Here is a 13,895-nt window from a genome sequence, read left to right on the forward strand (position 1 = left end):
ACTACTTTTTGGTTTACTTAGAGTAAAATCATACTTAGAACATAAACTTATAATAAAGCCAATTTGTAAATGGAGCTGTAACAAATTCACAAGCTGATATCCCACAAGAAACTTTAATATACATTACATTCAACATTTATTTGCTGTTATGCATTCACATTTAAAAATAAATAGGAAGTTTCTTCAGGTTCAACAGTAATTTTATCATGGTAAGTGTTCCAAATCTGAATGTCATGTATAGGTACTGCATTCTAAAGATAAAAACCCGACAAGATTTCATAACCATCCTAATACAAACATTTTTGTACTTTACAGCAAGAAAAATCTAATTCGCTTTATAAAATAAACAGTACCCATACAGCCAAACAGCTATATAACTGTTTCATAATTGAAAGATTTCCTTCCATACCAATAAACATATCAATTTTCATCACATTAAAATATAAGCTTTCTATAATTAAAACATATAAAGTTAAAATGCCTTTGAAAACAAATTTCCTTATTTAGAAAACCTTATTTTAATCTTTGTCCAGTATTTCGGTAAAACCCTCACTGGCTATATTTATTCAAATTATCTTAGGTATATAAAAGAAAAGGATGTGCCTGATTGAAAATAAAATTTACACCTTTTATCACTATTAGCAAAAATTAGGGAGGGTGGGAAAAAAAAATCACCCAGAAATGTGTTCTATAGTATGGAAGGTACTCTTTAGTATCAACATGCTCTCTATCAATGCAAAAGAGAAACAAGCCTCCTGAATAAAAATCCTACAAGGTACTGCCTAAGTTCTCAATTTGAAGGAAAGTATACAATAAAATACAAAATACACATGCCATTGTTAACCAGTTAGCCACTACTACAGTGAAGGATATTTTTGGCCACATTTTTATAGATTAAAAAGAAAAATTACTTCCCAGCTGCCAGTTACTCTCTGAATTAATGTAAAATTAAAATTCATACTGTTCAGTAGTTATTTTAGCTGGGGTCCATTTTAGGGAGTATTAAACACACAGAATAGGAAAGAAGTGTTTTTCAAAGTCTCTGAAAACTGGTTATGGAATACAGTTAAAACAGTACATATCATTACGGAGAATCTAAAATAGTTCTTACTAATAAGCTGGGTTTCTAAAGCTAGCTTTGCTTTGGTTTCTCTACGCATCTTAACCTTAAAGGCAAATAATTTTCTCTTCACCATAACAGTTCAGTCATATGGTACCTGTATTCTCTAACAACGTCTTTGGTGTGTTGGGTCTGTTAATGATTTCTACAAGCTGGTGCAACACCATAGGAATATAAGGCTGCATCTCTATACCTAAATCATCCCCAAAAGAGAAAACAAAAAAGAAAAATTTGAATGTTAAAATATCAATGGAAAATACTTTGCTCCCTCTATTCACTGTGACACAAGTTAATAATAAATATATGTATATAAAATTCATTTAAATTATAAAGAAAAAGCAATTCTAAATATACTAAGGCATCTAACAATTTATACAGTGCTTTTAAAGGGGAAAAAGATCTTACCCATTTGAATGGAGATTTCTCCAATTGCCCATGTGGCATTATTGCAGACTGAAATGAACTCTGGATTTAGGTTGGTTCCCAATATAGGCATGAAATCAGCTAGAAAAAAAATTTTTTAACAACTATGTAGTAAACTTCTCAACAGTAGTGTACTGTGCTTTAAAGGAAATCTACTAGGTGGAAACTGAAATCTAGGCAAGAAATAATTTCTAAAAGGTACGGAGAGTATTTATTTTAAGAAAGTGAAAGGGGCATTGAACTTTCTATGAAGTAGAAGAGGAAACAGAAGTTTTGGTCTATTTGAGATATTATTAAAAGAGTTGGTCAAGAAATCTCTCACCATGAGACAGAAAATTCAAATTAAAAATGAGGAAAACTTGATACAGCTTTCTTCAAAGCTCATTTTTTCACACACACAAATTTTTTTTTTTTTTTTTTACATCAATGGTTTTGGCTTTTAAAGTAACTTTTACCTTAGTGCTCAGATTATAGTCTCTAAATATCATTTTCCACTGAAAGGAATAAAGGCTATCAGAGAAACATCTCATTGCAGGGTAAAGGCAGGAAATGTACAAAACAAGCCTGGACTATTTTGTCATACCAGGAAGGACTAAGGAGCCCATCTGATTAAGCTCCCACTGCCAGTGGTAGGACAATTTGAGCATCATGAATTCATACTGATACTCAAAAAAGAACCAAACACAAACAAAAACTAAACTCTGAAACACAATATAGATACCTGTGGAAGATGCTGGGAATCAATTCATTATTTTGAAAACTGGTAAACAAAGAGAAAGAATCAAGTAATTATCCTGCCTCCCCTATAAAGTTTGTATCTCTCGGTAATAAATATACCGGTATGAAAAAGGACTCTATGTACGTATTCTCACTATTAAATGAAGAATTAGAGTATCATCCTTTTTTTAAACCCCCAATAAATTCGTGGATTTGAGACAGGGTTTCTAAATCTCAGTAATACCAATCATTTGGTCCAGATCATTCTGCTGTGGGGCAAGGGGTGGGAGGGGTCGTGGCAGGGGTGAGGGGCTGGTGAGGGGCAGGGCACTGTATCATGCATTGTATGATGTTTATCAACATCATTTGCCTCTACCTACTAGATATCAGTAACACACCCTCAGTGGTAAACAAAATGTCTCCAGACACTACCAAATGTTTGGGAGGGTCGGGGGTGTCAAAATTGCCCCTGCTTGAGAAACCCTAACCTAGAAAACATTCATAGCTGATAACACAGAGAGAGGGAGAGAGAGAAAGAAAGATAACTAGACATGGTGTACCTCCTGAAGAAGATACACATCTATATACTCTTAAAAAAAAAAAAAGAAATGAAACCCTTCATACAAGTTTAAATTCATAAAAACTAAATCGGTGGTAAATATCTATAGAACAAGCTTTCCATAAAACAAGAATTGATTACACTTTCATTTAGAGTAATTAGGCTTAAACTTGAGGGTTTAATACAGAATATTATTCAAAGTTCAGAAATACAGTTGTTATTCAAAAGCACAATTGGGAATTGGACGAAGCTGGTTAAAGGCTACAAACTTCCAATTGTAAGATAGCAGATCTTAAGAGTTCTCAGTAAGAAAAAAAAATCTTTAACTATATTAAGGCGATGGATGTTAACTAAACTTACTGTGATTTTGCAATATATACCTATTTCAAATCATTATGTCGTACACCTGGAAGTTATACAATGTTATATGTCAATTATATCTCAATAAAACTGGGGGGGGGGAAATGCCAAAAAACCCCAAAAAAGTGTATCATAAATAAGTATTATTCAAAACATTGGGATACAGATATAAAAGAAAACCCAAAACCCATTTAATCCATGATTTTGATAGTCAAATCATAGTTGATGTTATTTAAGGAATCCTTTATTATCATCACAAAAGGCTAAAACAAATGCTATCCTACTAAAATAAAAACAAATCATTATTTACTTTTGATGTAAACTGTTTGAAAAGTTCCCTAGGATATCCGAGAAAGTACACTGTTTTATCATGAGAAAACCTGATTGTTATTATTTTTGGTTACCTCTAATCCAAAAAGAGGCTATTCAAAAATTATCCATAAACTGGCATACAGTCCCAAGGCTTCACAGGTGGCATGTCCTTTATACTAAATATTTTTCCAGCTTTTCTCCAGTCACACAAGTGCCTAATGAGCTGCTGTAGTTGATGATGAATTCAAAGGAGCAAGGGGGTTCCCATCCCACCTGCCTCACTCAGAGCACCTTTTACCAGTAAAATGCATGTCTATAAATGTTGGGATTCCATGACATTTCAGTTTAATACAAAAACATAGCTTATGTAAAACTATTGTTAAAAATCACATCACAGCAGTAGAAAATATTCATACCTATACAAGGCTTAACATGCTGAAAGCAAGCTTTCGTCAGGTCACCTAAGAGGGCGAAGGAACTCTGTCGAACTTCTGGCATTTTATCCTACAAGGAATAAGAAGGTATTAACCCCAATGTAACACAGAGAATCATGTCTTAATTAATTTTAATTTAACAAGTCTCACCTGCATGCACTGATACATTAGTGTTAGAATGTTACTTCGGGCTACCAGCTGTTCAATGTTGCCTCCAAGTCCTTCAGCCAGGCCACTGAGTAAATCAAGAGCCACTATCATAAAATCTTTATCTGGAGCCTCATACTGATCTGGTTGAGCATTGTTCAGCTGAAATTAGACAAAGTTTTAAAAGACTTACTTTGAATCAATTACATGAAAAAAATGTATATGCATTATGCCTATCCATAGAAAAATGTTTATGATGCCCGGAGGGCAGATATAAGTATTTTTTAAAAATACCATGGCTTGTGCAAGAGTCTTCTGTACGAGGTTCACACAACGCTGGTACACAGGTTCACAGTATGGAAGGAAACCAGACTGCAGGGCTGTGGCAACTGAAGATAGGCACTAGAAAGAATAAAGTACAGAAGTAAATTTCTGGGTACCATAAAATTATAATAAATGCTTTAGGAGTGTACTCGGTATAATTCTGGCCATTTATTAGCCTGCTCCACTATTCTATAATAGCAGGTTATCTTTTCAAACCTCTCCTTTGGATGCCAGCCATGGCTTTAAGTTTGCTGCTGGTAAGGGTAAGCCCCCCTCCCCACCCATCAACCAATCAATAAATAAATATCAAACCTCAAGCTGGTCAGAAAGGGTATGAAGTAAAGTCCCTCCTATTAGCACCAAGTCCCAATGCTACTTCACATAAGTCTGAGTATGTGTGTATATACATTAACAAATAATTTGAACTATATTAATTATCATGGTATAGCTCTATATCCATACAAAGAAATGTAGCTAAATTCACATGACATATATATATATATACGTATATATATATATATATATATACGTATATATATATATATGCTGATGTAGTAGGATCCATTACGCCTTTTCTATTTAACAGTATTTCTTAGTATGGTTGTAACATAATTAAAGTAAGAGCAGTTACATACTTACTCAGCATTTTAACAGAAATGGTTCAGAATGCAAACGTATTAACATTTTACTTATCATGTACACTCAACACTTCATATTTAGACATGTTGTTTTTGCTGAAACACTACTATTAGAGTAATGGTTGCCAGCTTAGCATACCTCTAGTAAAGGGAAGAGATCTTTATCTTCATCCTTTAACATGTTCCATTTCTGGATCAGTGGAGGCATTAGCATCTGAATATATTCCTATTTATAATGATGAAAAACACATAAAGCTCCACTATCATATGTAAATAAGTCCAATTTGGGTCTATGAAAATTAAAATCCACTTAGAGTAATTGTGTAAAATCATTACAGAATGCCTTGTAAGATTGAGTCTGTTCCTCTTAGCACCTTTAAAATTTTTACTTTTGGCCTTATCTTTTAATTTATATAATCTTACCCTATTCTTAAGTCATCTTCTATCCTTCTTGAAATAAAATGCATACAAACACACCACTACAGAAAAATCCTTTGATCAAAATAAGGGATAATTCCTGTAAATTTTATTCTGAATTTTTTTAGTTCTGGAACTTGCAACATGTAATATGGCTCTTGTTGTACAGCATGTTATAAATGATAGGTAAACTTACAGAGGCATTTGTAGAAAAAGATCGACAGTCATTTACGTGTCTTTTAAACATTAGAATCCATAAACAGCTAAATACTAAATAAACAACAGTAATCATGTAAACAAGAGGCACAGATTCTAAAGGCTCTAAGACATTCAGAGAAACACTCCCCACGCCCCAGCACACAAAGCAAAGCCAACATCAAAGCAAACCCATGAACCAAGTGTCTTGCACCGTTTTAAGTATAACTTATAAACACAGACAATTTCTCAAGACTTCTTATATAGCAATCATAAAGATGTAATCTATTCTTCTGCTGGGAATTTTGAGCTATAATTAAATTCTATTATTTTAATCCTATTTAAACAAATCCAATTCCATCACCTTCTTCTTAACACTACTAGAAACAAGAGTTTGGACTCTTAGCCAAACATACCTCCTCTTCTATACTGCTATTTAGCACTTTTAACTTATCCAATTTCTCCTTGTTTTACCTTAGTATATATTCCCCATACCTGTAAGTTCCAGCAAGAAAACACAGACATTTAGATATGGTACTCTAAAGCTACAATGTTTATGAAGTGGTGGATAGAAAAATACTTGGAATTAAAAGTTGAAATCCTTTATCCCTTTTCTATTTTATAAAAAAATTTTCATTTTTTGAGAGACCGAGAAAGAGAGCAGGTGAAGGGCAGAGAGAGAATTCCAAGCAGGCTCTGCGCTGTCAGCACGGAGCCTGATGTAAGGCTTGAACTCATGACCTGTGAGATCAGGACTTGAGCCAGAGTCAGGCGCTTAACCGACTGAGCCACCCAGGCATCCCATCCCTTTTCTAAAACGTGTTGGTGCATTCATGTGATATACTGATATAACTTCCACACCAAGAACATATTTATTAATACCATCTAAAAAGTAAAAATACTTGCTGCCTTTTAAAGATATACATTCTTAAAGTAACTAAGTGTTCACATCTCCCCAAACATTTTCATTTCCACATACATGTTAACCTACTGATTTTAACTATGTTAGAATTTTTTTTCTTAACAGTTAAGAACAGATACTCACTGGTTTGTTTAAATGATGTCCTACTGAATCTGCTAAAGTTCCTATGGCATCATAAAGAATGAGCAAGTTCTTATGCTGGTATTTACTAAACGCGAAGACCAAGGTATCAAGTATATAAGCAAGGTAAGGAACAAGTTCCGTACAAGCCTCCTCTTCTAGGGTAGCAAAGGCACTACGGTTAAAAAAAGAGAGAGAGATTACTGCTGTTGTAGAAAAGGAATAGGTTATAATAGAGATAGGAAGCTACCTCTATAGTTTATACAGTATCTATTTACACTTTAAATGCCTATCTCCTTATCTCACCAAAACAGAGGCTTATTTTTATTGTTTCTCCCCCATTTCTTATCCTTTCCTTCAAAGAGGCTGTCACCTATGTGCATCTGCTTCACTACAATGGTAAAATCTAAAACTATTGTTGGTTCTTATATTCAGACATTCAACAAATTTATCTGGTATTTACTATTTAGTCACTTAGTGCTGGGAATGCAGCAATGAACAATGAAGAAAACAATGTCCCCATTTTCAGGGAGCTTAAATTCTAGTGACCGGTCCAGATGAATGAAATCAGAATTAAAAATGTTAAACGAACTTGCACCTTACCCTTCAGATTACATACTGAGTCACAAAATGACATTTTTAACAGTTAGTTTGAGATGTATCGGAACAGAGCGTCATGACCTCTTAAATGTTTCCCTTAGCAGGAGAGGGGAAATGGGATGATGCAGGTGGTCAAAGGGCACAAATTTGCAATTACAAGAATAAATTCTGAGCACCTAATATATAGCATGGTGACTATAATTAATACTACAGTGTTGTACACTTGAAAGTTGCTGAGCATAGATCTTAACCCTTCTCACCACACAGAAAAAGACAAAGTCTTTGTCAACTACGTGAGGTGAGAGATGTGCTAATTATCTTGATCTTGGTTACTGTTCCATAATGTATATTTTTATCAAGTCATACCACTGTACATTTTAAATATGTGGGTTATTTTTGCCAACTTTTCCTCCACAATTCTTAAAAATGTTGGTCTAAGTTCTACATTATACGTCAGAATGCATAGTGCGTTTATTACTACAAATTTACCTTATGTATGGCTTATCTATTAACACAAATGTACAAGAAAGGAAAAAACTCCAGAGTCTGAGTAGTTACCTCAATTTAGACCTAAATTTGTCTGGACTCTTAAAGTATACCTGGCTCTTCACTTCTAAAATTAAAGTTTGTATTAGCTTCTATTCTACGCACTCAGGGATTTCCTAAAATGACAGGCTTAAACCATTTGTTAGTGAAAGCCCCATCTTAAATTATAAACTGTTTATGTATTTCCTTTACAGCACTTGCCAGGAATTATGATTATATACTTATTTAGTATTCTGTACTAGCCTGTAAGTTTAAAGATGGCAGGGAATGTAAACCCAGCATTTAATATATGCTTAACAACTAGTAGAAAGTTTAAAAAAATACAGATTATGTCTGTAGGAAAGCAAATACAATTTGTATCCTCCCCTCACTTCAAAAAAAAGAAAAAGAAAAAGAGTGCTATTCATCACCCAACTCCCTTTGGTTCAACTTTCTTTCATCTTATTACGAATTAGAGGTATCTCCCAGGTATTTCTGCTTCACATCTGGTAAAGTCCAACTCTACTTAAATTCACACTTTTTCAACAACTGTTTCTTCTTATAAACAAAGTCAACAGTAAAGAAATTCTAATTAAAAAGACCTATAAATATGTCAGGCCTTTTTAGAACACAAAGGTTTGTCCCAGAAAACTGGAATATTTATAGTAATGAAACTAACTGCTCATGTGATATAAAAACACAGCTCCAAACATGACCAACAGAGTAGCTACTGGGGCAGATTCACTAAGTGACAGATGATACGTGACTGCACTGTGGGACTTTCTATGGAGTTGTTGACCTTTAAAGTAATGATGTGAATCTACCCAAACTTTTGTTATTCCTTCAAAAGCAAGACTCCAACGTCACCACTCCAGGTGTCTGTGAGAATCAGGGTAAAAGAGAATTCTACTGTTATCAAAGCCACTGAGAAAAAAAGAATGAGTTGAAGAACCAGCAAAGAATGACGTCTAGTTGCTTTACATTTGAATTTGCAAAACCACCAGGTAAAACCTATAGATGACAAAAGCTCCACTAATGGTTTAATACTAACATTCCATCATGGAGTTGAAAATTAATTTCTCACTGAAATACCCACTCGAATACCCCACAATGAACACTGTTATGGATTTGTCCCACCTGCAGGCAGCTTCTTGTACTCTCTTGTTGCTGTCCAGGATTCGCTTTAGCAATTCTGTCATTAATGGCTTCAGGTACGTATCGGGGGGCTGACTGACTACCCAATGTGCATAGCGGCTAAGAGTCCAGCACGTTATTGAACGCACAAGAGCCTTTTTATCAGAGAGGCACTGAATAAGGTGAGGAATGAGCTCAGGCAAGTATGGAATCATGCCTTGCATGCAACCTGGAATAAAAAGTAACAAATCTTGCAGAAAATGCTAACATTCGGTTACAATTATTTCAATTGAATACTAAAATCATACAAGCATCCATCAAAAACACTCAGATTATCTCCATTACAATAAATATACTATAATAATCTGTTCAAAATTAAGGAAAAAAAAAAAAAAAAAAAAGGAATGAGAGCTAACTGCTCCTAAGTATCTTCTAGTAGGGTTAGGAAAAGTTCATTTTACTTCTGCTACACAAATTACAGCTTTCAGAAGTGCCTGTAAAATACTTCAATTTCTTGTATATACAGGCTTACAGCTAGGACATAATAACGCTTTGTAGAGAATGAGGAGACTCTCCTACCATGTTTCTTACACTTACCTACGGAGAACATGATTTTTCTAGCAATGGGGATGCTTCTGACATTAGTCCTTTCATTCTGTTCCCTTTACTGTAACAGAAGCATTTGTGAACTATCTGGGTGGGGTTAGAGATAAGCCGATGGCTGCTAAAGAATAGTTCACTGTTAAAGGTAAAACTTATCCTAAGATGGCTTCTGAATTCAAATATCTTTTTTAAGTTAATGTAGATCATAGTATTGTCTATTTCACATCAGCAACACAAGAGAGTATGTGAATTCCAGACTGAAGAGTCTGCTTATAGGGTAACACTCTTTAAAGTGGGCCATCTGCATTAGTGCCTGTAAGGACTTCACAGTTCAGTTCTGACTTAGACTTACCTTCAGCAATTGCTCCTAAAACCAAGATGCCGGATTCTTTAACAACCCATTCATGATGAAAAAGTAATTCTTTCAAAAGGGGCAAAATATGTGGCAAAAGCTCATCACGATACACATTTGCAAGAACATCTAGGGCAGCAGCAGAACATTTTCCTAAAGAAATATTTAATTCAAAAATTTATACTAAACTCTATTATCATTAACTCTTATTATCATGACTGTTGGTTACATGCATGACACTTTATTCATACATCTACCATTTCAAAGAATTTAATTAAATAGGACACAGTCTATCTCTATAAACAAGAAATACTTTTTTATGACCAAGAATGAGCAAACTAACCTGCAGCAAAATGTGTACATTTATTACTTCTACTTAACATTCTTAGGGCTAGATCATTCAGAATCAAATACATAATGACTTAGTGGGAGGTTAAGCAAATAAATCTGAACAAATCACCAGCGCATGAAGCATAAAATATGCTGGAAAGCACTCTCTCCAGACAAAGAACTATTAGCCAAGGAACTATGTATCAATTCAGATTTCATTTAATGCAATAATTAAGAAAACAAAATGGTAACAAAAATTAAGTATAAAATTTTTTTTCCAATGTGATTAGGCATACTAAATAGTTGATCACAAACTGTTAAACAATAGTAAAATCCTTTTTTAAAAAAGGCTGTTAAACTGGCTACAAGTAACACCTTACATAACAGTAAGAGTCTTAGTTATACTGTATGGCAGAACCATACCAATGAGTATTAAATTACCATGAAAGAGAATGAAATCTTTATATACTGATATAGAATGAGTTATACAATAAATGGAAAAGAACCAAGAGAGTACACAAAATCAATTTCATTTCACTGCTATAAAGTCAACCTCTTCTCCAGGAAAAGGTATACATGTTTTTTCCACAGGTACACAGAAAAACTTCTGGAAAGATATAAAAATGGGTGGGATGTGAAGGGGAAGTAGTTCCTTTCCCCCAACTCAATGAACATTATTACTTTTGTAATGTTATCTACATTATAATCTGAATCCATCCTGCTCCCAGCCTACAGGGATATATTGGGAGGAGGTAGAGTAGCACCTCACTGTGCAGTTTTTTGTACTTCATGATTTGTTACCCTTGGTTAAGTGCAGTCTAAAAGCAGATGATCCTCTTTTTAAAAAAATTTTTTAATGTTTATTTACTTTTGAGAGAGACAGACGCCAAGCAGGGGGCTGCAGAGAGAGAGGGAGACACAGAATCTGAAGCAGGCTTTAGTCTCTAACCTGGTCAGCACAGAGCCCGACATGGGGCTCAAATTCACAAATCACAAGGTCATGACCTGAGCTGAAGTCACAAGCTTCAACGACTGAGCCACCCAGGCACCCAATATAACTGTTCTATTTTACTATTATGATTGTTAATCTCTTATGATGCCTGATTTATACATTCAACTTTATCATAGGTATGTATGTATGTACATGCACACACACACACACACACACACACACACACACATACACACACACACATAAAATAGTACTTAGAGGGTCTGGTACTATCTGTGAGTTTCAGGCACCCACTGGGGTCTTGGCACATATCCCCTCGTGGATTACAGGGGGCTACTATAATTTGTGGCAGCAGTGAAGACCTCGTGTTCTCTTGTGGGAGATTTGGAGTCCAAGATTAAATATGCCATTAGTACTAGCTATGTTAACCAACTGTGGGCAAGTTTCTCTTTTTGCAGTTTCCTTACCAACCTAAGGCTGTTGTAAAGATTAAATAGGATACACATGCCAAGTCCTTGGCCTAGTGCTGGGCACATTGGGCACTCTAAGGAACAGAAAACTAAATGGGCAACAGACGAATTAGCATTATTTAACCAAATGAATTACACAGTTCAGTCTGATAATTCATGGCTTTAACTGTTTCATCAGTTATTAGAAATCCCAACACTCTGAATTATAGCCGTGGTTCTTAACTAGGCATAATTTTGTTTCCCAGGGGACAATGGGCAATGTCTGGAGACACTGGTGGTCACGACAACTGTGTGTGTGTGGGGGGGGGGGGGGGGTGGGTGCTGCTCCACGTTCTATAATGTACACAACAGCCACCACAACAAAGAACCATGTGGCAAAATGTCAACAATGTGGAGGTTGAGAAACCTTGAACTAGAGCATGAAACTTTAAGGACCAGCACAGAAACAAAAACAAAACACAGGTGTCTAGATTCCTCATTTCATTAGTGTGTGGGGCAGAATGCTGGCTCAATAGATGATTTCGATTTGCAATTAAGTTTGAAAATAAACAAGAGTTTTAAAAACTTCATTTGTTACTTTGAAAATGAGAAAACAATTTATATTATTTTAGCATTATCCTTGATAATCAACAGGCAAATTATCATGAAAAATAAGTTTATATCAAGAAAACAGGAAAATCTTGCGGCCAATGTTCCTATTTTACAATGTCAAACAAAATGTACGGCCTTTTGAAAAATGGCAGTTTGAGGTAAGAAGTCTCTAAGAAGTATAATCACATCTACTAGGATGGCTATAAAATAAGTGACAACAAATGCTGGCAAGCATATGTAGAAACCACAACCGTAAGATAATGCTGGTAAGAAAGTAAATGATGGCGCCACTGTGGAAAACAGCCTGGTAGTTCCTCAAAAGCTTAAACACAAAGATATACCATATGACCCAGTAATCACACTTCTGTCTATATCCACAAGTGAAAACATATGTCCACACACAAACTTTACATTAACATTCTTAGCATCATTACTCACAATAGCCAAAAGGGAGAACAAAATGTCCACCAAGTGATGAATGGATAAATAACATGTGGCATATCCACACAATGAATTATTTTTCCACATTAAAAAGAAATGAAGTGGGGCGCATGGGTGGCTCAGTCCGTTGAGCATCCGACTTCGGCTTGGGTCATGATCTCACGGTTTGTGAGTTCAAGCCCCGTGTCGGGCTCTGTGCTGACAGCTCAGAGCCTGAAGTCTGCTTCAGATTCTGTGTCTCCATCTCTCTCGATGCCCCTCCCCCACTCGTATTCTGTCTCTCCCTCTCTCAAAAATAAACATTAAAAAAAAAAATTAAAAAGAAATGAAATACTGATACACACCATAACACGAATATTGAAAACATCCTAAGTGAAAGCAGGCAGTCATGAAGGACCACATATTGTATGATTCCATTTATAGGAAATGTCCAAAATAGGCAATTCCAAAGAGACAGAATAGAGACTGGTAGTTGCTTTGGGCTGGGGGACTGGAAGAAATATGGGGAGCGACCTCTAATAAGAACGGGGTTATTTTTAGGGTGACAAAATCATTCCAAAATTTACTGGGATGATGGTTCCATAACTCTGAATATACGAAAACGACTGAATTGTACCCTTTAATGAGGGCACTGTACAATTATGTGTATGATTTCTCAATGAAGTTGCTATCAAAGCAGGCAACTGTATTCTTCCCTCTGACTTACTTAGATTCCAGTCAGAAATTGTATCGTCATCATCAATTTCATCGTCATCATCGTCTTCCTCTTCAATTCCATCTTCATCGTGCTGCTGAGCCACTGTCCTTGATCGATGAAAACGTGGCCTTATATCTTGTTCACTATCAGGAATTGTTTCATCTTCTTCAACATCACCCTGTTTTAAGAAAAATTTTGATAATACTCAAACAGCATTATAAGCTAATAACATGTACATGCATAAAAGAATCAGAATAAGGAGAGATGGTGTCATGCACATGGTTTTAAAGTACACCTCTTTGTTAAGAACCACTCTCCCCTGTGCAGAAAACAGTTCTGTGTTAAGGGGAGAAGGAACTATCATGTAACACATGTCCGGTATCAGGCACTTTTAATCTCATTATAGTATTGCCTCCCATCAACTGGTATAATCTAGAGTACCTGAATAAGACTGAGATCATATTCAATATAGCTTAAAATAAACTACAAATAATTTGAATCAAGAGGAAATT

General features: G+C 35.2%; 1 protein-coding gene across 3 annotated transcripts in view; it reads right to left on the minus strand.

Moving 5' to 3' along the window:
• Window positions 1-13,895, minus strand: part of TNPO1 (transportin 1) — a 99,076-nt gene that overhangs the window by 14,431 nt on the left and 70,750 nt on the right. For all 3 annotated transcript variants that reach the window (XR_009261782.1, XM_058729930.1, XM_058729922.1), the window contains exons 11-20: window positions 13,393-13,561; window positions 9,903-10,055; window positions 8,951-9,176; window positions 6,692-6,863; window positions 5,174-5,260; window positions 4,367-4,474; window positions 4,076-4,234; window positions 3,908-3,995; window positions 1,526-1,624; window positions 1,218-1,313 (exon numbers count right to left, since the gene is read on the minus strand). Coding sequence is in view for 2 of the 3 variants with exons in the window: in XM_058729930.1 (XP_058585913.1) it covers window positions 1,218-1,313; window positions 1,526-1,624; window positions 3,908-3,995; window positions 4,076-4,234; window positions 4,367-4,474; window positions 5,174-5,260; window positions 6,692-6,863; window positions 8,951-9,176; window positions 9,903-10,055; window positions 13,393-13,561 (1,357 nt within the window). In the remaining variant the exon portion in view is untranslated. The remainder of the gene's footprint in view (window positions 1-1,217; window positions 1,314-1,525; window positions 1,625-3,907; window positions 3,996-4,075; window positions 4,235-4,366; window positions 4,475-5,173; window positions 5,261-6,691; window positions 6,864-8,950; window positions 9,177-9,902; window positions 10,056-13,392; window positions 13,562-13,895) is intronic.

This window comes from Neofelis nebulosa, chromosome 1, assembly GCF_028018385.1.
Source record: "Neofelis nebulosa isolate mNeoNeb1 chromosome 1, mNeoNeb1.pri, whole genome shotgun sequence".
NCBI classification, from domain to species: domain Eukaryota; kingdom Metazoa; phylum Chordata; class Mammalia; order Carnivora; family Felidae; genus Neofelis; species Neofelis nebulosa.